General features: G+C 35.0%; 2 protein-coding genes across 2 annotated transcripts in view; both read right to left on the reverse strand.

Annotated features, from left to right (window-relative positions):
* LOC106133518 (syndecan) overlaps positions 1-19269 on the reverse strand; it is a 210015-nt gene extending 190746 nt beyond the window's left edge. Inside the window, exon 1 of the mRNA XM_013333274.2 lies at positions 19015-19269. Within this exon, the coding sequence (XP_013188728.1) occupies positions 19015-19080 (66 nt within the window). The 5' untranslated portion in view covers positions 19081-19269. The remainder of the gene's footprint in view (positions 1-19014) is intronic.
* Positions 19270-21257: 1988 nt separating this feature from the next.
* On the reverse strand, positions 21258-25504 carry LOC106133449 (uncharacterized). Its single transcript, XM_013333180.2, has 5 exons — positions 24987-25504; positions 24459-24779; positions 24026-24175; positions 21718-21844; positions 21258-21473 (listed from the first exon to the last, which is right to left on the reverse strand). The coding sequence occupies exons 1-5, from the start codon at positions 25502-25504 to the stop codon at positions 21339-21341; spliced, it is 1251 nt and encodes a 416-aa protein (XP_013188634.2). The 3' UTR covers positions 21258-21338.
* Positions 25505-25889: the final 385 nt, after the last annotated feature.

Here is a 25889-nt window from a genome sequence, read left to right on the forward strand (position 1 = left end):
AAGTAGAGGTTTTTTAAGTAAAACTTTAAAGGAAAATTATAATAAATGAATCAATATGAGTTAGAATCCCTTTCAAAGTTTGCGGAGATACGCTAGTCGCTTTTACTCAATCTCGGATCGTGGTTTCAGGCAGCCATTAGACTCCACTACAGAGAAGTGAAATGATGATGCTGATGATCAAGAATAGCTAAAGATACGAAAGGTAAAATATCGATAGCTTTATCATAGATATGACAATCAACTCTCAAGCCCTTATACGTATCAAAAAAACATTTATTTTCAAATTCTTCTAACCTACAATTGTATTTATATGTAAATATGTCTTTATATGTACATATGTATTTATATTTATGTTTTAATGAATCTTGTATGTATTGTTGTATTTTATTAGTAATGTATGTATTTAACAGAATGCAGACCAATTTAAAGTTTTTCTGTTTGGTCCACTGGTAGAGAATCCCAATGCCCCCCTTTGTACATTTTTTTGTGCAATATAGTTTTAAATAAATATATAATTGAGCTACGTTTAAACAACACTACATTGATAGTGTGAAGTCACCATCAGACGAGTCGCTGACAAATAAATATTGTATATAACAGACCATAAAACCCAAGGTGAGCGTCCCAACTGCCCAACATTCTTGTTATTGTTACGAGAATACGATTTTCAGTTTTACTGCGAAATAATTTGTTACATCAAAGCGATTAATGTCGATTATGCAATAATATTAAAGGTACATGACATATTTATCATTCTTTCGTTCGTACTTTATGGAATACTTGCTAATTATCCAGGTTAATTGTTATAGGAATCGTAATTGTTATAGGTAAATCTGTTCAATTCTTACACTGTGTTACAGACATGTAACTTCAAATTCATTTTTTTTTTAAATTCATCATTATGGGGCATTTTAAACATTACTTAAAATATTAATACTATTTTCAATAAAAAATCTACTGGAAAATGGGAATTGTGGGTAACGTAAAATTTTACCGAATCATCGTGCAATTTCAATTCCTTTGATTTTCAACATAAATTATCCATAAAATAGTGTAGGTACTGTCATGTAAAATTCTCCTTTCTCTCATATTGCAAAGGTTCCGTTTGATATGCTAGTGCCAATCCCATTCAGTAGGTTGAATTGGGTCAAAGCATTCAAATCCGATCATTTATGTTAGGACTAGCCCAACAGCCACTTTGGATATCATCACCATATCCTCAGCTTACGTTTCCATTTGAAGAGGGGTTAACAAAACCCTTTTCGTATATTCAGAGTTCAGCATCTGTCTATATCACGGATCTGGATATTTTGCAAACTTGCTTTTTAATTTTATTATACATCTACATAATATTATTTCTTGCAGCAAACAGCAAACAGTCTTGAAAAAACTAAAAGGCCACGTTGAGCTGTAGGTAAGGTATGATGATGTAACATTTTTTTTTACTAGAAATTACTTAAAAATTATTTATAATGGCAAAACAGCGTTTTCGGGACACATAGTATTTTCTATGATTCTCTTCTAACAATGTTCCATTAATACTCGGTCACCGGAACTCTATAAATAAATGGATGTAATTCATTACACCTCAAAAACCAAAACAAATGTCATGTTTCAACATCATAAATATGTTACGAAAACTGTGAACATTGTATTTCCTAATCGTAGTGAAAGTGCCGCGATATAAACGTGATTCATCGTCTTGGTAGCCAATTGACAATTATAAAATTACAATTAATTAATCGCTTAACAATTTGATACCGGTGTAGCTGTAAATTAATTAATTGTTATGAGGAAAATCGCTCATAAATATAATTTGTGTTATATTGCGGCATTATTAAGTACTTGATTTTTTTTATCAAAGTTGAATTAATATTATTACACATGCACAACATATATTTTATACATTTCCTGAAATAATTCTATATTTATATTTAGGGGCATAAATCTGCGATTTCATATATAATATAAATTATCATATTGCAAATAAAATTATATTACCTATATATTTAGAGCGCGGGAATGCTGCCTGCGTGAATAGAACCCTACAAGGGGTCCAAATTTAAATACATAATATTTTTTTAATTTATGGTTTATTTTTCTTTATTTTAATTAGGTAGTTTTATTTTAAGTTTAGTTAAATTATATGATTAAAATATTATCTTTTATTATAAAAAAATATATAAATACAATAATCTTATAAGTACATACATATGGTCACGTCTATATCCCTTGCAGGGTAGACAGAGCCAACAGTCTTGAAAAGACTGAATGGCCACGTTTAGCTATTTGGCTTAATGATAGAATTGAGATTCAAATAGTAACATGTTGCTAGCCCATAGCCTAAAAAAGAATCACAAGTTGGTAAGCCTATCCCTTAGTCGCCTTTTACGACATCAATGGGAAAGAGATGGAGTGGTTGTATTATTTATTTCATTGGTGTCGAGAACCACACGGCATCTTATAAGTAATACTCTATTTTTTCACTGATAAGTGTTTTCATTCAATAAATACGGAACGTTTCATCTTGGTACGCATGACGACAGTCCTATCTCTTCATCAATATTATATTTCAGGGCCGTTTGACCTTTGCTGGAGTTTGATATGCTGCTATTATATAAATATATGTTTTTGTGTTTCGCCTCTTGTCAGAAACAAAAGCGTTTATTTACACAGCAATGGGGTGTGGGGAGGCCACACCCCATCATATCACCTATTTTATCTAAATATAAATAATAATATAATATAAATATATACAGGACAAATTACACATATTGAGTTAGCCTCGAAGAAAGTTCGAGACTTGTGTTACGAGATTCCAACTCAACGATAGTATATTTTATAATAAATCCTTACATAGATAAACATCCAAGACCCAGGCCAATTGGAAAAAGTTCTTTTCTAATTATGCCCTGGCCGGGATTCGAACCCGGGACCTCCGGTGTCACAGACAAGCGTACTACCAGTGCACCACAGAGGCCGTAAACAAGAAATATACAATTCAATTCAATTCATTTATTTGCTTAAAACATGGTTATAAAAGATGTCACAGTAAATTGTAGTCCTAATACATGTTCTGCTTAAATATAGCATGCAAATATTAAATATATTACAGATTATAATTTCTTATTAATTTGTGCTAGAATAAGTGTCAATATTATAAAATCATGTCAATAATGTCAAAATTCCAGATACTAGGTCCATAACAATAATAATAAAATATATATTTTTTTATAATACTAGTAATGTCTATAGGTTGCGTCTTTCCAAAAATTCTTTTACATTATAAAAACATCTTTCTATTAGCCATTCTTTAATTTTTATGTCAAATTTCTTTATTGGGAGACGTTTGATATCCGCCGGAAGGGCATTGAATACTTGCACTTAACTGGGACCATATATAAAATTGTATTATATCTGTCTTCCGTGACAATGACAATCTTATGACTATTCTCAATAACTCGTGGAAATACATTCATTCGCGCTCAGCCATGCAAATAATTCCTTTTATTTTTGATTCAGATGTCGTGGCGTGACCGTGACCATTCATCAAACTGCTTACAATGTTGCTTGTTCCAGCTGACTGCGCATCAACAAATTTTGTCAATTAGCGACTATATGTGCAAGGAAAAAGTGCAACTGATGATAATTTTGCTACTTTTTATACAGACATTACATATGGTTAGGCATTCTTGGAGGGGTAGGCAGAAGTGTCACTTATTCACTTGCCACGATTCTGCATACTTCTAATATATAAAAGTTTTTAATATTGAGGTTATTCTATTATGCAATAAATATTTGATCAATTTAGTAATCAATATTTTCCTAACTCCCATTAAATACTTATAACAAGAAGAACGTGGCCTTTTATTCTTTTCAATACTTTTAGGCTTTAGGACGTGATTGTATGTACTTATGTCTGAGTATGTAAGAAGAAGAGAGTACTTTAGTGCTTCACTGAGAAGAAAGTAATATTTTCACCTCGTTTTACATAAACTTAGTTTTAAACTGCACTTTAGTTGATAATTCTGTCACTTTCGCTCTGAAAACAAACATACAAACTAACTTACAAACAAAAAGACACAACTTTGGATCTATTTCACAGTTTATTTGGCAGTCATAATTTTTAATATTGTATTGGGGAAATATTTCTTTAAGTATATATACCCTATGTAACTTGCGCAACTGCGTGGTAACCATCTCGGCAAACAAAATGTAAAGATTTTTTAAAAAGCGGTTAATATGCTTATTACTTCTAAGAAAATAGCATAAGTAAAACATAGGAAAACATAAGAATAAAATTGATTTATTTTAAAATTTGAAACAAGGCATCACCAAGGGTTCTCACACGGCTATTAACAGGCTAATGAATTTTAATAGAAAACAAACAACAATATGTATACCTACATAGATATATTGTTGTTTAATTTCTATCAAAATTCATAGGCATCCGGTGAGAAATCATTTTCAGTCAATCCTACGAGAGCGAAACCCGCCAAAGCATAGTTCATCATAAATTGCAACATTGTAATGAATGAATGAATTAACTTAGAAATGCATCGACGCGTTCTGCTCAGCCCGCTGACTCATGAGTCAAGTGTAAAGCGTAGGCTACACCGCTAGCGAGCGTGCGATTCAGTCGAGCAGCGTTTCGCCTCTTTTTATATTTATTATCAGTTACATAAATGGTTTTAAAGATCATAATTATTACAAGTTAGCATAAAACAACGGTAGGGCACTACAATTCAAGACAACGAAACTATTATACGCACAGCAATGTATGATAAAAGGTGAAACAATGAAGCCATTTGCTCAAACAAAGCTTTTCTTAAATATAACGTAGGATTTGAATCCACGTGACTTCATCAATACACCAAAATAATTTAATTAACTGCTAGTTACTCGTAATGTAGGATATGGAGCCACATTTGAATTCATGGTTTATAGCTTAGCTTATAGTTCGCGTTACAACGTTCGCTCGCTCGTTGTCATTGTGGCTAGCACTCGAAGGCGCCGGAAGCGTGAACATCAGGCAAATCCGAAGTTATTACTCATGTTCATTTAAATAACTTAAACACTTATCTCTTATTGCAATAACCCTTGCTCTTTGATATCAGATTCTTATTAGAATCAATCGGTCTCAATAAAATACATCCGGGAAAAGTTAGTTCTTCATTATCCTTACCGGTGGTTCTATTTTCCTTGTCCCTAAGGAGGAAGCAGGTATCCACCACTACCTACCACAATTTATCAGAGAAGAAAGTATTTAATTACAAACAGGTAAATCTAACCCATTTGGGATCACGGTATTGCGAATAAAAATGCTTATTCCAATGTCAAAACGCGAGAGCGATACAGGGTCATATCCTGAAATACAGATTAAACTTTCGCCCGCGGATTCGTCCGCGTGAAAAGCTATAGCCTATTTTCATCTCCGTACTCCACACTATACGTATACAAAACTTAATAGAGATCGGTTCAGTGGTTTTAACGTGAAAGACGGACAAACAAATACTCTTTGACATTATCTCTCTTTGATATTACTCTCATATTGAGCAAGTGTGGACGAGCAAAACATCAAATGTTGCAGCCTCAAATATAATTTCAAATAGCTATTATAGCTTCGTTATAGTTCGCCGGTTGGTACTCCGTATCTACAACCAAATGCTTTGTTCTTAATTGTTAGCGCGAAACAGGCCGACTATTGTGCTCATAGACAATCACAAAGGACAAACTTCCTATATCCTTGCTTCTAGAATAGCTGTTGAGAGCAAAATACTCGCAAAGGAGAACCTCCTTTTTTGAAGTCGGTTAAAAAGAAGTAAAATCATCGTTCACCTTCTTACAGTACAAATATAATCCATAATGATTGAATATTTATTGACCAATGCTTTATATGCTTGAAAGATATGTATGGATGTTCGGCCTGGTGCAATTGGCTGCATTTAGCTTAAAATAACGAGAGCCTCGGCTTACACAGCTCGAAAAAGAATGCTACGATGGGATTTGAACCTATGCATCACATTACTTTATTCGGGTGCCGTAACCGTTCGACCACAGACGCTCATTTCTCTATTTGAAAAGAATATTGTATGTCAAAGAAAAACTACAAAATATTTATACCTAATGTTACTTTTATAAAAAAAGAAAATATTTCAAACTTAATTAAGCTTTTCCAGCAAAATTCATTTGCTCAACAAGAAAAATTCCTTCTCCGAATACTGAACGAAAATTACAGTTATATTTTTAGCGGCGTGTATTTCAAATTGCTCGTAGAAGCAATTAGCATTAACTGTCAAAAGAAAAGGATTGTGCCTGTAGCTCACTAAGTGGACGAGTGTTGCCAGTGTTTATTTTTAAAATTTCATTCAGATATAATCCTACTTCTATCCTACTACTATTATAAAGGCGAAAGTTTGTATGGATGTTTGTTACTCTTTCACGCAAAAACTACTGAACCGATTACCATGAAATTTGGTATGTAGGTAGCTGAAGACCCAGAATAACACATAGGCTACTTTTTATCCCAGAGTTCCCGCGGGATTGATAGGGTTTCCATGCGGACGAAGTCGCGGGCGGCCTCTAGTCTTTATATAATTATAATTTGTTATCGCCAAAGCGTGTCAAGCCAAATAAAATAAATATTTTTAGAATAGTTTTGGTGGGTATGAGCCATGGTTGCAAAAAGAGGTTATACTCTCACTGTGGTAATGGATATCGTAGGAGGTGGTTAAAGGAGTAAACCCCGACACAGATTGACACTTGGTGCGACGCTCCCAGCCCCAGCCGCAGCCAGATTCAATCATCAAGCGATATGAATTTTATGAGGAATAGGGTTCACCTGCCCACTGCTGGGAAACTCCAAATGTTCTGATAACGAAAGCGGCTTCTAACTCCCAGTTATAATATATTACTGTGTCTCCTTCTAACTATCATTTTAATCCTTCCAGCGTCAATTGAGAATGCGATCTAACCTCCAAAAATGTGCCCAAGGTATTTCCACGAAGTATATTCACGAACCTGGATTGGATAATTCAGGTTAACTCTTGTCTTAACTCTACAACCTTTGCAGAATAACTAACCCACAAAGACATCCAGTCCATCTATTTGCCAGACCTTTCTTCTAACTTTAAGAAGGAACTACTTATCTTACGTGCCTTTTCTAAACTCTGGAAACTTGCTCGTTGATATCGTCAATTAACAACCTTCTTTTAGGTAATCACTCAAAATGTTCAACGAATCAATAAATTGGTAAGGGCGAGCCCCTTGACACTAAATTTCCATTACCATCAGCAGAGCGACGTTGACAAATTACTATGTGGCCGTGGACAAAACAGTTGGGGTTATATCCTCGATTTTGTAGGATTACATAGGTCAGTCGAAAGCCTGCAAATCCGTAGGTATACGTAGCTACATAATATACTAGGTAATACATGGTTGAAAGGATGTTTGGACGCACTTTAGATAACCGTTAAAAAATATTAAAACAGGGTCATTATGAACTGAACACCCTAAGAAAAAAGTTTACTGATTTCTATTCCCCAAGACACAGTCATATTTAGTAAAAAATAATATCGAAATGGTTTCTACTTAATTCAATAACGCCATAGAATCTTAACAAATCCACTTTAATTACCGATTGTTTTCTTCTCAGAATTGATCAAAAATAAATTGTAAATATAAATAAATTTCCTGTAACCAAACCGTGGTAATCCATCGATAAAACAAAGCTGAGCTAATCAGTGCAAAATTTTGATAACATTAATTAATAACGCGACGGCGACGCAATTAAAATCTCCGCATAGAGCAGTTAGTGCGAAATTACGCCCGTCACCCCCGTAATTACTGCGTTTTCAGGGGCGCTGTCGGACACAAGAGGAAGCGTTTGGTATGTATGGTAGGTAAAATTTTTTAGCCTTGTAATTCAGAACCTGGCCAGATAATTACATGAACATACAGAAAATCTAAATTATCCAATACATCGTATTGAACGTTAAGATTTATTTATTGTCATTCAAAGTCATTGGTCGCTTACGATTCGAATATGTTTACCACGCCACACGCTCTGCTGGTTGCATGACTACAGTAGGCACTTTTCCCAAACTTTAGAACGCCGAAATTAAACGCTTCATTGTTCATGTTTATCAAATAAATCTCTTGCGTGTTGCTAAATTATTCCTTGATATTTCATTCATTGAGCAGACAACAAGTAAGCGACCGATCATTACTGTCAAAAACACGAGTGTCGATTTCTTAAATAGCATGACCGCAAAATGCGATTGTTAATTGAAAAATCGCTTACGCTTATAATCGACGGCAGACAACACGAGTGATGAATTACTTTGGAACGCAAAAACACGTCAACTATAGAATTTAATGTCTATTAATGATAATGTCCAAATATTATCACAATGGCCGTAAATTTTAGACCGATTGACATTTAGGTCAAATTGTGATACGATCAATTACGGAAAATAGAAATTTCGCAGCTCGTACTTTGATAGTGCAATGCTTAAGGGCATCGAGAAGCAAAGTTTTTAAAGGACCCGGGTTCGATCATAATGAAAATTGATCTATGTCTAATTGCGTCATTTTGAATGTATAAAGAAGGATTTCATATAAACTTAACAAAGCTGACACCATGACATACTTACTTTTGGGCTTGCACGGTCTTTGCGATATATGTATTCTTAATTTACTTACGTGACCTTGTAAATTTAAACTTTTTTTTGACATACGTTTATAATACTCACATCTATGTCCCTTTTGGGGTAGACAGAGCTAACAGCCTTAATAGGAATGAAAGGCCACGTTCATCTGTAAGACTTTAGGATGGAATTGAGATTTTAACAATAAGTTAACAATATATTTTTGTATTAGTATTAGTCAAGTAGAGAATCCTCCTCATTTTTATATTTATAAATATAACTAGCTTTCTCTTATCTTTTTCTTACTAAGAAAGATTTCCTTTAGCTGTTTCTTTAATATTTTTCTTATCTGCTCCCAAATATTACATGAAAATTCCCTCGCTTGTTTATGATAAATTGGCCACCTACGGGCGTATCGTTGATCAGAAGCTATTATAAATTGTTTCGATGCTAGATACATGAATCATGCGAGTAATAACCAAAGGGCCGATAAGGTATATTGCCTTACGAAGAGGGCATTACAGAAGGATAGATAGGTTCTTATGCAAAAGTTTAATTTGTTTTAAGAATATTTGATCGGTAAATCATCATCATTCTGGTGTTTTTCACTATATTCAAGTGTGTAGTTCAAGCGACTCACGTCCGATCTGTAACTATTTGTTCATGTTTTCATTGATTGAACATACATACTTGTAATTACATCTTATTCCCTTACATGGTAGACAGAATCATCAATCTCGTAAGAACTGTAAGGTTACGTTCAGAAGTTATATGGTTTAATGATAGAATTGAGATTCAATAGTGACAGATTGTTAGTCAATCGCCTAAAAAAAGAATCGCAAGTTTGTAGACCTTTGACGGAGTTTAAATCATTTATTAAATTAATCCCATATTCTCGTAATGTTAGGAGTTTGTCGTCAAGGGTCCAGTCAGTCGATTCCAGAGTCATGTCCGCCAATTATAGCCCGGAAATTGACCTTGGGGACAAACACGTCTAGCCTAACCTATTTGCATTCATGACCCGTTCAGTTTCCGAATTATTAATAGGCCTACCCATGTCAAGCGATACAACGCCAATTTTGTTCGAATCTATTATAATAAATCATTGATGTGTTTATAAAAGTGAAAGGTCAATTCTCAATTGCATTCAGAATTTTTTTTGTGATTTTTATATCTTTGGCACTGAGTTTTAGATAGAAAGAAGTTCAATTAATAACTAAAACAGAATGAACAGTCAAATCTTTTCCCGTAGAATTAAACAGGATAGATCAATTAAATTTAATATTAGTAACATCAGTTGATATCAACAGAACAGGAATTGAATGATTCCGACTGTTATCTTTGCCAAATATATTTTTACTTTCACACTCATTTGCTTACACACATTGATTTCGACCAAAATAAAAAAAGTCGTGTACACACAAAAAAATGTGAAAATGTGTTAGGTATTTTATTCACTGGCACAATCCTTATAATAACATGTATAAATTACAATAATTGCTTATTTTAAGGATTATTGCGCAATAATGCTTAACTTATTCAATTATCAAATGGATAAATAGATGATTTAAAATCATCAATATTGATCACATGAAGATATCTGTTAGTCGGACTCAAATGCTCAAACACATGACAAACTGATTGTAAGACACTGCATAAATATCGCTTGGGAACGGTTAAAGACTACTATATTTGTATATATGACTTGTTGGGAAAACCTTGACCTCTGCAACTTATGCAAGGGAACCTATCCAATATTCAATAAACCTTTTCTAATTTTATAAAACCGAAAGTCTGACTGTCTGTTCCGGTTTCACAGCTAAACTGCTGAACCGATTTGAATGAAATTTGGCACAGGTATAGAACAGGAGTACTTTTCGGAGTACTTTTTTCTACGTTATCTGGAATTTCTCACGGAGCGAAGCAAGAGTTCGCGGTTTATGTGTGACGATTCTGTATCCTCAATATTCTATTCCTATTGTTCAACGCAGTCACGAAACAATGATTAATTACGAGGAAGAAAAACTGCATTCATTTGCTTCGACTAGTAATTAATAGCCGACTTAAAGTGTGCAGTGGACAGATGACAAAATTGTTATATAAATCTTGCTGTGAGCAAACTGAATAATAGTTTTTTTACATGTTCTTTCGTAGTCTTTTGTTTTTGTGATGATTTTAATTAATAACAGAATGAATACAAATTGGTGTTCGGCGATTCATTACAAACATCATTTATGCTCGTTGACATTTCCATGGAAATTAAATACTTATGTGTGCCGTGCCGTGAACTACACGACACCAATAAAAAAGAGAATAGGACCACTCCATCTCGTTCGTGTCGTAAAAGGCGACTAAAAGAAAGGCTTATAAATTTGAGATTATTCTTTTAGGCGATGGGCTCGTGGATGAGCAACCTGTCTCTATTTGGATCTTAACTCTATCATTAAGCCAAACAACTAAACGTTGCCTATGAGACTGATATATTAGACAGTCACACATTATTTATTTATTTACCAATTCATGTACACAGAAGTACCAAAAGCTTCTGGTAATTTCTAAAGATAGCTCTTCCAGCAGACTCGATTTATTAATTAAGTGCATCAATTCGAAATAGACGGAGAGAAATTTAATTCTATCTCTTTCTCAATGTCCTAATATGAAAGAGCTCGAACGAAACAATGGTTTTTAGGGGTTTTTTTTTCTGTGATAATTTAATTTACTATTAGTTTGCACTTTGCACATCCGTATGGTACCATACATACGGATGTGCAAAGTGCAAACTACTATTTCAGAATCGATTCATGCTTGACATCAATTCGTGTTTTGCTTTGCTGAATCGGCAACTTGTGGACGGAATCGAGTAGAATGCCGACTCGATGTGGACTCGAGTATTCGCCACTCGAATCAACTTGTTGGCAACGCTAATCGATGTGCGGTAACTTAGTTCATTGTACTCGAAGTTGCTAAAGATTTAGAATACTAGCTGTTATGTGAGGCTTTGCTTTTCGGGAATCGAATTTAGCTGACGGCGTTTGATCCTATGCTCAGTCTACCCTATCACTTCATTATACCGTATAATATTAGAAAGATAAATACCTACCTACATAAACTCAAAAATCAGCCATATAGTACTTACTTAAGTACATACTTAATTAGTAGGTATACCACCACCTGTGTATCATAAATGTATCGAAAAGTGTAGATTTTTATGCGGTCCACTGTACCTTCTGAACTGGAAGTCAATATAAAGTTCGGAATCGACACCCAATTAAAGAGAAACTAGCCCACTGGTAATTGGAGCAACTCGAACGAAAAGCCGCGAAATGGAACTTGACAAATATTTGAGAACGCTGATGGAATATAAATAAAACTTTGAATCGAAATTCTGTTTATTTCATAAAGCTGAAAATTACACGTCTTTCAGGACTTGAAGAACTGACGCTTTTGAAAATAATTATGAATTTAGTGTACAAATCAACAATATTCTCTGCAATAAATCATATCTTAAAGAATCTTTTGTCTCAACATCTGTTCGGCAACTGTCTGGAAGACGGAAGGATGACTCATTTATATAAGAAGTATTTTGTGCTCACAAATTAAGTTCAAAACGATGACAAACTACGCGTGATTTACAGTTTCTTTTGATCTTACTTTCGTTGATTTGAAAAATGTTATGTTTTTAATTCGTCGAAATACGTATCTATAAAAGAGATGCTTAGTTAGAAATAAAAAGTGGGTAAACTTTACTGTTTGTCTCTCTTAATTATTGTTAATTTTGATTTCCTCGACACAGGCTTGCCTAGTGAGGAAGTCATTGATGTTAAACAATGTTTTTTTTTTATTTTCTTTTCTTTATTCGAAAGCATTTGCATTTTATTGAGTAAAAAAAAATCAGTTCCCAAAATGAAAAGGTAAGTTTAGGTACTTTTCGTACGTGCGTTGTTTTCGCTTATTCGGACTGTGCAGATAACCTAAGTCGACAGTCTGACAGATAACCGTGAGAAAATAGCGGCAGTCGATCAGCTGATCGTGATTCCCGCCAATAAGTCTGCACTTAAAATCCGCCAAAAACTCAATCAAGTCACATGCCGAAAACATTATAACAAAGATAATGTTGACCTTTGCGGCAAAATAAAGATACACTGAATGATTCTTTCTATCATTATTGATCCTAAATACCACAAAGCACAAAAGGCGGCACCTCCGAGGCTTGCTCTCCCTTGCTCTGGGCTAGACCTAGATTCCCACGAAGATATGTCACGTCTCGGCGTCACGTTAGACCAGTCCTTGTGTTAAATAATCCATTGTGGACTCCGAAGGCGGATGCGTCTAGTTAAGACCCGTATCGTACACCGAACCACAAAATGTTGGTGCAGAAGGATTACTACATACATATTACATCACTACATTATAAAGTCCCCCTAATTTTGTTCCCCCTAAGTTTGTTTAAAATGTTGGAAAGAAGGTTTTCTGAGGAAGGTTTCTATCCCAGAAGCCAGGGCGGATCTCTAGTTTACAAAAAAAAAATATTAATATTATAATTTTTTTGCTTACTCTGAAGTTGAACGGTGTTGGAAAGAAGGTTTTCTGAGGAAGGTTTCTATCCCAGAAGCCAGGGCGGATCTCTAGTTTACTAAAAAAAATATATTAATATTATAATTTTTTTGCTTACTCTGAAGTTGAACGGTACGTCGATGATTCCTATCATACAAAATTTTGATTTTATTATATGAGCATATCAAATTTATATCATATTTCATTGGCTGTTATAACATCAAAAACTGTATTGACTTGTCATGAAAATGTAATATGAGAAATTTGGAACATAAAGAAATTTAAATATTTAGCAAGAAATGAATTATCACTTCTGTACTCTTTATATGTTGTGCACATCTTCAACAATTTGCAGAGATTGGACGCAAATTATGACACGTGATAACAATGCGAATAGATATTTGTATTTTTTCCTCTGCAGTTGACTAGGACGTTGGGTTTCAGGCTTATATAAGGTATGGCTTTTAGAAATTACTACACCACCCACATGATATACTAGTAGCCATTGTCTAATAAGATAGGTATTAGGTAATGTGGTAATACTGTCACTTAAGAAGTGCTCTTTCTGGGAAAGAATAATTAAATGTCTTAGTCGTCGGATTAGCGACCTTTCCTGCCACTATCTGTGTATCATCAAGTTATCCAACCTTTATTTGAACATCAAACCTTGATGACCATTTAGCCATTAAAGCTAGACGCCCCGAGAGTGTAAGAGGAAAAGACATACTATACGTATGTTGAGAACGTTAGGATTTTCGGTGTTTTTGCCGTAGATAAAATTGATAGCTTTTAGCACCTTTTCAACCGACTTTTGAAAAAAACGTTTCCAAAAATCAACTGTAACATTTTTTTTTCGATTTCGATAAACATTTTTTTTTCATATATTCTTTTATGTAGTACCTATAGCTTGATAAACAAGCATCTTTTGAATAGGCCAGATTATCTCTAAACGCCTATTATAATAACAATGATAAAAGATATGGCAAGATAAACTACTTACCTACTTATGCCTGTACTAAGGATCGCAAGAAACAAATTTTATGTAAGCAGTTGGTACATTTTGGGTATATAAGAGTCTTGAGAAGGACACTGAGTAACTTTAATTCCGGTAAATTCTAAAGTTCCCATGGGATTTGCGTTAATCCTATATTGTTTTGTAGGTGGCGCTAATTTCGGGAGAGCGGGACCTGTTTTGTAGGTAGTTAAATTCGCGCGGGCGAAGCCGCGGAAAATATTGCAGGTATACAATCTGGACTCGAACCGGCTTCATTTAGCTTACAAGTCGGGTACTTACACTACCCCGTTACAACTACATCCCAACTAAAATGTCCACTAATTGAATGTGCATTTATGAAGTACTTACCCAACATAGCAAGGATGCACAAAGTTAGGAGACTAACTTGACCTCACAGCAACGTCAAAGTATGTCTAAAGTGACCAAAGTTTAGACTGTGTATGTAGTTCAGAAATTACCGTAAATTAACAAGGACTGCATTTTTTACCTATTACCTAGCTACTTTAAAGGGCCACGTGTCCATTTCGAAAAGTGAGATGTGGTTAATTCTAAGAAAAAATGTGAAGCTTTCTGTTTAACGATATCTATAGGACCTAGTACTTAAGAATAAAGACAGAAGTAGGTATATACGTTCCTCACTTGTGCAGTTCTACATTGCCCAATAGAAACATAGCTGTCAATTTCTGATATCTATAAATTTTATAGTTCAAAAACATAAATACGAGTAACACAATCTTCCTATTTGACTTCAATGTTATCATTATCAATGCCTTTGTTTATGGAATGTGTGGAATATTTTATTTAAAATAGATGAATAAATAAACTTAAAGCAATAAACATATGATTGAAATAAGAATTACATTTTCTTAAAAAAATGTGTCAAAGACATTAAATTCTAATGATAAGTCGATTATTGTCTGGCGCCGTAGCAAGTTTGCTCGTTATCTTAAAAGTTCTTTGGACCCAAAAAGGGACAAAAAACATAACAATAGCATAGCGTAGGGTCCCACGTCTCGGTCCCTTTGCGCCTTCTCTCCTGCGTGTAAGTCAGAAAGAAAAAAGATGGCCACGTAACGTTATGCTTGGTGGGATAAATAAAATAATGTAAGTATTACCGTGACTAACTTCAAAAAGCTTACTAGCTGGGAATGTAGTAAATAAAAAAACTACAAATTTAAGTAACCTTAACTTCTAGTAGTTATAATTTTGATTTCCCAAACAAAAATATTATTTCTGAAATAAATCTTTACATACTACCTACGTTTATATTTGAAAAAATACTAAATATAAGGTATTGAAGTTAATAATGTTATACGTAGGGTATATTTAACTTCTACGCAGAAACCGTTAATACATTATATTTTACTTACACATGCTTTTTAAATTAAAACATATATATATTTATTGCTGCATTATTTTAAACATTTTTGAAATAAAAAAAGAAAACAAAATATCAAGACTAATTGCCTCCGCTGCTCTGCGCCGCGCAGTACCGAAATTTTCCGCTTTTTGCATAGACACGGCATTTCTTTTGTGTTCTGTCTGCCGATTCGACAAATTCAATTTTTGCTTCCAATTTCTACGTACCTTTGCCAATTTGTAGTTAACTATCGATTAGTACAACTTTTAGGTATGCGGTGAATATGTTTTTTTTAGTTTTATACGATTTTATACGATATATAAAGGGAAATTCGTTATCACACGAACAATATTAATTAAATACGTTTTGCAACTGTAGAAGGTTAAACTTTTTTCCTAGTAGGTTCGTAATCTTCAAAAAACTTGAGAGCTAACAAAACTTTCATTCAAACGTAATTTAAAAAAAAAAAAATCTAATAAATTTAAGGTAGCTTACAATCCATGGGGAAATGGTTTAACCACATAAGTCGAATGAATGCGATTACCGCCTATAAGCTATTACTTTCTTATTTTTTGTTCCTTTAATAATTGCATTTTATTGGTGCAATAAAGTTAGAATAAGTATTATCTACGTCTACTATAGACATATTTTTATAACGTTTTGATTGGGCAAGTATTGTGTACACATGTGCGATAGCTACCTATGTTCTTGTATTGATAAAATGTGGATTAAGTGGATTGTATTTCAATTGCCTAATTTATAGACAGAATCTGTCCATTCATGTTTCGAAATTTATGTCACCATTGGTATTTTTGTAGAGAACAATGAAATTCTGAAATTATAATTTTTTATCGATTAAACTAATCCCAAAGCCCGTTCTTGTATTTTAAGTATCAAGATAATAATTAATTAATTGTTTGTTAAAAAAAACGACTATTTGAGCTATGCATAAACTGGGGCAAAGTGGCCCAAACACCAGAATTGGACCAAAGATGGAAACCTATGAAGTTGCCATTTCAAGATCAGTCCTAAAACCTAACAACACGAAGGAAGTCGTTGGTCGTGGCCTTAGGACCCTGTTACTGGCGAGGGTCATTACCACCTACTTCTATATCCCTTCCTGACCTAGCATCGGCCAATTTAATATTTATCGAGTCAAGGCCGAGAAGTAAACAAATTGAATATCTGCATTCTTCTGACATAATATACTGTTTCCTCTTTCTACGGGGTTTGTAATACAACCACTTTTGATCATGACTGTAATTCCTTAAAAGAACTCTTTTATTATCTTCTACTTTATGACACATCACTTCTTCATCCTCCATCGAGAGTCGGTGGTCGAATCGGTAAGGAGTCCGGTTAAAATGCGTGTGGTGCAAAACGACACAGGTTCGAATCCCACCTCGGCCAATCGTACCAATGACTATTTTTCATGTATATCACTAGCTTGAATACTAACTGATGCTCTTACGAAGAGGGAAATATCGTGACGAAACTTGCGCATTCAGGTAATAATGTGTAACAATGATCAATCAAATAGGGGTTAGGTTCCCCTTGCAAAGGTTGCGGAGATCCGACGGGAGTCGTTCACCCAATACAGGATCCAAGGTCAAAGACGTACCCCAGGCTTCTCTCCAGAGTGGTGAAGATGCAAAGGACTAAAGCCAAGAGAAAGAAGAATAATGTTGGTAGGAAAAATATCAAGGAAGACTTAACTAATATCTGCTTATTTGTAAGTACCTACCAAAATTACTATTACACCTCTTTTACCGAACCTTTTTAAAACATCTTACAGAAAAGAAACTTTTATTGCTTTAATGCTCTATGTTATCTCTACAGTAATTTATTGTACAGTAATGCACAATTTCCTGTATTCGCCGACCTCGTTGCAACAGCTTCCTGTTAACACGTTATCAACTTATCACCTGAGGTGCCATCTTGAAGATTGGCACTCACGTGATTCCAAGTGCTTGAAGAAAAGTGGGCTGTTCCTGTATACGGTCCCTTGTTTACAAAGCTGTTAAAGAATTCATAACATGTTTTGATCTAGCCAGGCTGATATAACCATACCGCTACTCCATAATGGTCCTTCGAGCGGGCCGGATATCGGGTTTATAAACTTCTGAAACCTATATTACCACTTTTATACTGTTAGTTAATGTAGTCGTGCTGTGGCTCTACAACTAAGTATACATACATACATACATATGGTCACGTCTATATCCCTTGCGGGGTAGACAGAGCCAACAGTCTTGAAAAGACTGAATGGCCACGTTCAGCTATTTGGCTAAATGATAGAATTTAGATTCAAATAGTGACAGGTTGCTAGCCCATCGCCTAGAAAAGAATCCCAAGTTTGTAAGCCTATCCTTTAGTCGCCTTTTACGACATCCATGGGAAAGAGATGGAGTGGTCCTATTCTTTTTTGTATTGGTGCCGGGAACCACACGGCACAACTAAGTATTTTTAACAAAACTTTATGTTATGACATATTCCTATGCAGCACTTTCAGTTTAACTATAATTTTCTATAGCTACCAACTATCTAGGTGTGTTAATTTCGATAAGAATAAAACGACTACCTATTAAGGTATGTAATGTATAGAAGGTACCTTGATGAGCCATTCCTTGAACCAGTTTAATGAAAACGCTAGTTAGGCAAATGAACAATGGACAGTAGGTATTTAGTTAGCTAATAGATCTCAGAGTTTTTACCTACGTAGGAACTTTAACATTGATTCTTTTAAGTATTTTGCTGACAAAACAAGCCAACACTTGCAGTACAAAGGTGTCTCATGTTACCTACTGATTTAATTAATAGTGAATTTCACAAATGAGTAGGTAGTTCGTAAGTACAGTCGGGCACAGATAAATCTGACCCTACGGTTTATATGAATAGGGGGTTTAGTTTTATGTTTGTTTATGCCTGAACATATATAATGACAACAAACCTAATAAACAGGAGTTATAAAGGTTACATTGCGTGCTCACAACATAAATTACGATGCACGCACTGTTCAATGCCAGAGGTGCAGAGATCGACTTTCTCCTAAAAACGTGGGCGATACAACACCATGCTCCCATTCCCCGTGTTTACAGAGTAACGAAGCGATAGCAAACCGATAGCCAACCAAAATACCAATCGATGGAGACACGATAACAATTGTTTACCTTGCTTATACCTACTGCATTTTCAAGGTGATGCTTAATAATTCATAGCAATATATGAATTTATGTAGTTTCTTCAACTATGCGACATGGTTTTGCACTATATTCAAGCAAACTTGTTCTAAAGATTACTCACTATTGACATTGAAAGTTACGCAAGTGTGCAATGCGACTTTAGGCTGTAAAACAAATTGTAGCCAACATAGGTCGGTCCCTGTCTGGTATAACAAAAAGCCGGCCGAGTGCCGCATTTAAGACAGTCCCCCTTACCTCTGTCGCTCGAACATATCCTGCGAGGACTACACACGACAGCCATAGGTATATCCTCAAATGCATCACAACAAAGTAACTGGAGCCTTCGCACCGACAATGTGACACAATAGCACTAATAACACAGCACAAAGCAATTTGCTGTTATGTTATTCCACTAACACCATGCACACGGGAACAAAAACACGCGAGACGACATGCGGCGTCGATTTACGATGGTAGTAAACTGAGTTGTGTAGCTTGGTGCTGCCTTCGGAGTGATGTGGCGCGCGCCCCGCCTCGTCCGCAGCTAACTTCACGCGCTAGGCGCTCGTTCGTTGCCCGATACTCCCGCTAGTCGATGGACCGAGCCCTACTCCATGTCACGCACACCAATTTATTACCACCGACCTGACCGAAACAGCCGAATTATCCAAACATGCCCGCTATCTACATCATTCAATCTTGTGCAGTATGGAACTTACCGCGAGAAACGAGGAATGAACTTAAGTCTAAATTTGGACTCTTGTCTGGACAGAAATACTGCCAGGGCGACGACCGTGAGATTTTCAATTGAACACGTCAAAACAAACAAGTTGTTTGATAGAAATCTTAATTTGGCCAATGCCATTGTAGTGGCAGAGGTTCATTATTTTTAATCATTCGTTATTTTATTAATTGTTAGTCTTTACACTTACTTTTCACTTTACTTATGCATGAATTCAATTAGTTGCCTCCTTAATTAAATATTTTATAATGAAAAGCCTCATACATTCACATTATGTAGGTACTAACTTGAATTATTACAATTAAAAACATACATTATAAATATTTTGACCATTGACCAACAGGACACAAATAAGCCCTTACCAACAGATGTATTTTATAGCTCCATAGTTAATATTGTTTTTGATAGCTCAGAATTATTTTGATAAACATAGAATCACATTAACGATCATTGCGAATAGAGTACACAGGCGCCATCTGTGTCATTATTTTCTTATCTCATAACACTAACGGTGTATACCTACCTGCCTGCTTTCTCCACAAAATATAGGGTTGTTACTTGTTTTGGGGTTTAAAAATAAGTAAATGTTCCTAGTTATGTGGTCCTACCACAATTAATACACCAACCAGTTCCTTTCCACTTTGTTCCATTACAAATTTCCTTCCAACCTTTGTTCATCAAGGACAGTCTATTCAATACCGTTATTTGGACACCATTTTGGTTAGACATTTGACAATATTTGCATACAAAATAAACATATTTGCGTCACGCCCTTGGTCAGCTGTAGGTCTGTCCTATCCTAGTAAAAATCCACACATGGCCCTTGGAATAGATTTTTTTAAATTTCTGTCTATATGTTTGCATCACACTACTATCAATGTTTCTAACTTTATTTTTCTACATTAGTTAAATAAATAAATAAATAAATAAATATATAAATATATACGGGACAAATTACACTGATTGAGTTAGCCTCGAAGTAAGTTCGAAACTTGTGTTACGAGATACTAACTCAACGATACTATATTTTATAATAAATACTTATATAGATAAACATCCAAGACCCAGGACAATCAGAAAAAGTTCTTTTCTCATCATGCCTTGACCGGGATTCGAACCCGGGACCTCCGGTGTCACAGACAAGCGTACTACCGCTGAGCCACAGAGGCCGTTAAAACAATAAATACAGGAAACAGCACCTTCTTTCGGTTACTGGTCACATAGCTACGTCACAGGCTTACTTTTTTGCTAAATTTATCATTGCAGGAACTAAACAAAAACATGTTTTATTTAGAGAATTTGATCAAAAAATATCTGTACTTACATAAATTATCTATGCATTAGATCATTCATCCATGTCAGCCCTCAATACAGAGCTTCAATGTTAATTAGGATGAAACATGTTCCCGCCAAGTTCTAGTGATAGCTCTGACATGTGGGGATACACCTTAATTTAAAACATAATATGCAACAAAATTTACCAGTTTAGTCCAGTTTGACAAATTAATTCTCATCATGAAACAACAACATCCTACTCTCAAATGTGTAATAATAAAAAATACACTATTTCGCCAAGGGGTGGCGGCTGCTCTTTCCTCAAACTAAAGATTAAGTTACAGCTATAAATTATTTTATAACTAGCATTAAAACACAAATATCAAGTCACAGACCATATAATTGCATTTTACTTCAGACTAACAACTAAATAAAACAAATTCGAACATAACATATAAAAATGTTGGTACATTCGGTGTACATTCTTAATTTAATAAAACATTCACTTTTTACCAACTTTTGACATAAGTGCTTGCAATTTAGACGCTTGACATAATTAAACTTAATGCTTCTTATCGATATCACTCATTTGCTCTTTGTGGCGCCTGATAGCGTCTTCGTGACGTTTGATTTGTTCCTGATGAAAGCCGATCTCCTTGTTCAAGTGACCTTTCAGATTTGCCAACTGCTCTTTTTGCTGTAACAATTATATTAAAATTAATTTCAATACTGCAACAGCTTTTCCTAATAAATCATTATAACTCTGCTAGCAGGCCTTGTGTTTATTCCAGCTGCATTCTATCATCATCATTCCCCAAACCTATGGCCTTATGAATTCAAAGTCATGTTTCACAATCTTCTAAAACTCTCTACAACATGAAGTTGTAAAATCACATAGACAAACGCAAATTAGTTAAATACAAATACAATAAAATTAGAACCTTTCTGTAAAAGAACTCATCTTCCCTAGCGGCCTCCATCTTGCCAAAGGCACCTCCTGCCTCGCGGATGGATCCACCGCCGCCACCTCCCTTTCCAGCTCCTGACCCAGGTTCTCCAGAGTACATTCTGAAAATTAAACATGATTTCTTACTACAATTTAAATTGAAACTGTGTAAACACTCTTGAAATTTTCTTGAGAGGAAAGTGCAATACACTGGTGAGATGATGTAAACAAATGAATCATTGTTTAAATAAGTACAAGTATCTACCTGTGTTTTTAACAATTACTAGATATATTTAAAGGCACTGTCACTTAATTTCAATCAAAGATCTTGAAGAAACAGTATCGATAACCGACTCGCAACTCAACTACGCCTTTTTTTATTCTAATTTTACTGGCACATGATTGCAAGATCTATTAAAATCTGTCAAGATAATTTTGATGACAATAGGTAAGTATATAGCACACCCGCGAAGGTGTATCAATCATGATATCACATCTATTTATACGCTTATTATAAACATCGTAGAACAAATATTTTGGTGATTATTAGTAACAAATGTGAAAATCAAAAAACTGATAAAAAACCACCCAAAATTGGTTTGAAGGTTGCGTAACCTATGATACCGGCAATGAAAATAAAACTCTCACCTTGCGTTTATTAATGTGCGAAGCAAAGATGTTCTAGAACGGATAGCTGAAGACATGATTAAATGTTAAATATAAAAATAAATGCACTGATGATTGTTTGTACAAATACACGACAAATTTAATTCAAATGTGTGCAAAATGACGGACAATTTCAGAATAGACAAACAAATGTAATGTCAAGTCAATGACATTCTGAAATAAAGAGTGATGTGAAATGTCAAATCGAGAATCGATTTACGCGAATATGCATATAACCACGTTTTTATCTTCCACGGACTAGACCAGTGGTTCTTAACCGGTGGTCCGCGGACCACTAGTGGTCTCTGGAGGCATTCCAAGTGGTCCGCGAATGTGGCGTGATGTAATGAGTCGAAACAACGCGACCCGCATGTGCAAACGAGTCCGACGGCGAAAAGCGGTGCACGAGGGCGGGGGCGGGGGTTTCGTTCCTTATGTATGATTAAAAATATGATTCCTTAAAAAATTGGCTTTATTCATGTGGTTAAATGGAACATTAAATAAATTTTATTTTATAGCTTTGTCATTGTTATCAATTAAAATCATTTTCCTGTCACATTGTCATTGATCTGAACGTTAACGCGAACCAATGACGTAGATCCACCCAGGTAATGTTTAACCGTCATTTCCACAACTGGCCATAGGCCTCAAAAATAAAAGCTTGTCAAAACAACACATTTTTATTATCTTATACCTGTCCATATTATCATTGAACCAGGAATTCAGAAGTTAGTAAAAAGTATGCAGTCACAAAAATCACATTAAATTAAATCTGTAACTAGACTAACTGGGTGGTCCCCGGCAAGACAAACATTTGGTAAAATGGTCCCTCATGACTAAAAGGTTAAGAACCACTGGACTAGACAAAGCCAAAAATGTCGAAAAGACTGATACGCCAATAATTTGTGCAAGTAATTTATTCAATTCCATTTAATGACCACCCCTGATTTTGTCAACTTTTGATTAAGAATAAAAATATCATTTTGTAAAATACATACATAAAGTCACGCCTCTTTCCCGGAGGGGTAGGCAGAGACTACTTCTTTCCACTTGCCACGATCTTTGCATACTTCCTTCGCTTCATCCACATTCATAAACTCTCATCATGCAAGCTCGGCGGTTTCGGGTACTTTTGACATGACCCTTTACCAGGACGCCCTTAATTTGATCAACATTTTTTATAAAATAATGTAGGTAAATAAACAAATTAAAAGCCCCGAACATACTTAACTCAAGGCACAAGCAGTGCAGTTTGAAAACAGGCCCGCGCTTACTTGTAATATAATAAATTCTTCGATGTTGCCACACCAAATTGAAATGCGGGTGCCCGCTTATTTTATACACTGATTGAATGTATGTTTTGGCCGAAACCTTAACGAACTATGGGTTCTAAGTGTCTTCATATTCATATTTTATAGAAACAAAAACTTTTAGTGATGAAGTGTTGAATATTGTAAACAACACTAACATACCATCGACAAATTGTTGACGAACAACTAACACAAGGCGGGAACTTACAAATTTATGAAAGTGGTAGGTAAAATAAAAATTGGTTCACTCTTTGTTTTCTTTCAAATAAAATATAAAATCGACAATTAAACCACAAAAGTAAATGGTACCAAACTGAAGCTACTCACGACATTTCTTTTTTTTTCATCCACAAAACATGCTTCAGTTTTTGCTCAGCGATAATTTTATTTAATTCAGCAGTTTCCCTCATAGCTCTTACTGCTGAGCGTTCTTCTTTCAAAGATTCCATCTTCACCTGCTTTTCTGTCGAAGAATATCTATAAAATTAAAATATTAGATGATTGACAATGGACGACCCATGTCATGTCAGATACGTATTTATATCACATGTTTATCCCAGTATAAAGGCAACGTTTAAGCGGATGGCTTAGTAATGGGATTGAGATTCAGATAGTAACAGGTTGCAAACCCATCGCCTAAAGGGAGAATCCCAAGTTAAACCTCTTGATTGACTTTAACAACCAGCATAACATGAAAGCGCCTGTTTGAATTAATGAAGCAATGTTTACGATCAAGACCATTTCCTAGCGGAGTACTAACTTAAAGAATTCCTGAAGGTCTTTGTGGAAGGCGCTAATATTAGCCTCTAGGATAGGGTCTGTCATACAAGAGACGCTCCTCTTAGCTGGTCCTTCCATAGGCTCGTCCTGTTCAAAATAATTCATTTCTGATTGTTCTGAAGTCGTCGAACTTGAAGATTGCGCACTGATGTGGTTTTCATTAATGGTGGATGACAGAGAAGTGGGGAAGTAACTCGGGCCTGGGTTTTCGGCGCTGACCTCATCAGGTTGTGGAGGAATGTCTTGATTGTCTAAGACTATTGCGAAGTCGCTTGTGCTGCAGCTTGGCTGGTTCAATTCGCTGTCAAAGAATTTCAATTTATATTAGGTGTAGGTAAGCTGAGAGTAACGAATTATGAACCTTACACAAATAATCTTTATACATACTTATATTATAATTTGTATTTTCTTTGTATCTAATTTGATATTTACAAATTACAATAATTCTATGGTAGATAGATAATTTTAGTACACAAACACAAAGCCATCTAGTTTAACAATAACTTACTCGTCTATCCGTTCGGTTTTAATAACGACGTCAGTGGTTAACGTTGATTCGGTCAAATTGTCATTTCCCTTGTACATACCATCTTTAACTAAATCCAGTATGTTGCACACCTCAAACGATTGTCTTGAAAACTTCTCAACGGTTGGACCGACCGCCGCTATTTCTTCACGTGCAATACGCTTCATATTTTGCCATTGAGTTTTCACCTTTTTAATGTTACTTGCAGAAAATTTGGAGCCAAATCTAACAGCCAATGCATGCAATATCTCATTCCATGCTATGTCCTTCTCTTCAGAATGATTGGGCCCGCTGTTCTTTTGTGTGACAACAACGTCTTTACGTTGCTTTATTAACTCCAGTAAGTACTGCTTCTCGTCAAGGGACCAATTCGGCGTCCTAGACCGCCTGTTGGTAACTTTTCCCATTCTTCTCGTCTCTTCCCTCGGATCGTGGCTAATCTTTTGCAACGATTTGTTGCAAACGATGCACTCTACGTCCAAAATAATTGGTTTCCACATTTAAAAAACAATTGAAGTGCGAAATCAAAAATTCATTTGACAAGACAGTGGACAGCTCCGATGTTAACAGAAGACTGTTTTAAAAAATTATTAGTTTTATTTGCATGCAGTTTTTATGTAAAAATAATTAAGGTGACGAGAAATTACACGAAGTGCTTACATATCTGATAAATATTTTAAACTTTTTTTAACTTAAAAAAATTCGTTTGAAATTGATGTGGCAATGGCATTTCGCCACATCAATTTCAAACGTGTTTGAATAAAACAGGGAAAAATCTCATGAATAATAGGGACTTTTTACTTCATTTTACTTATGACCTCTTTATTACTAAAAATTAAGTATAAAATACATATACCACCCGGATATAAGTTTTAAAATGATTTA

Source organism: Amyelois transitella, chromosome 3, assembly GCF_032362555.1.
Source record: "Amyelois transitella isolate CPQ chromosome 3, ilAmyTran1.1, whole genome shotgun sequence".
NCBI classification, from domain to species: Eukaryota; Metazoa; Arthropoda; class Insecta; order Lepidoptera; family Pyralidae; genus Amyelois; species Amyelois transitella.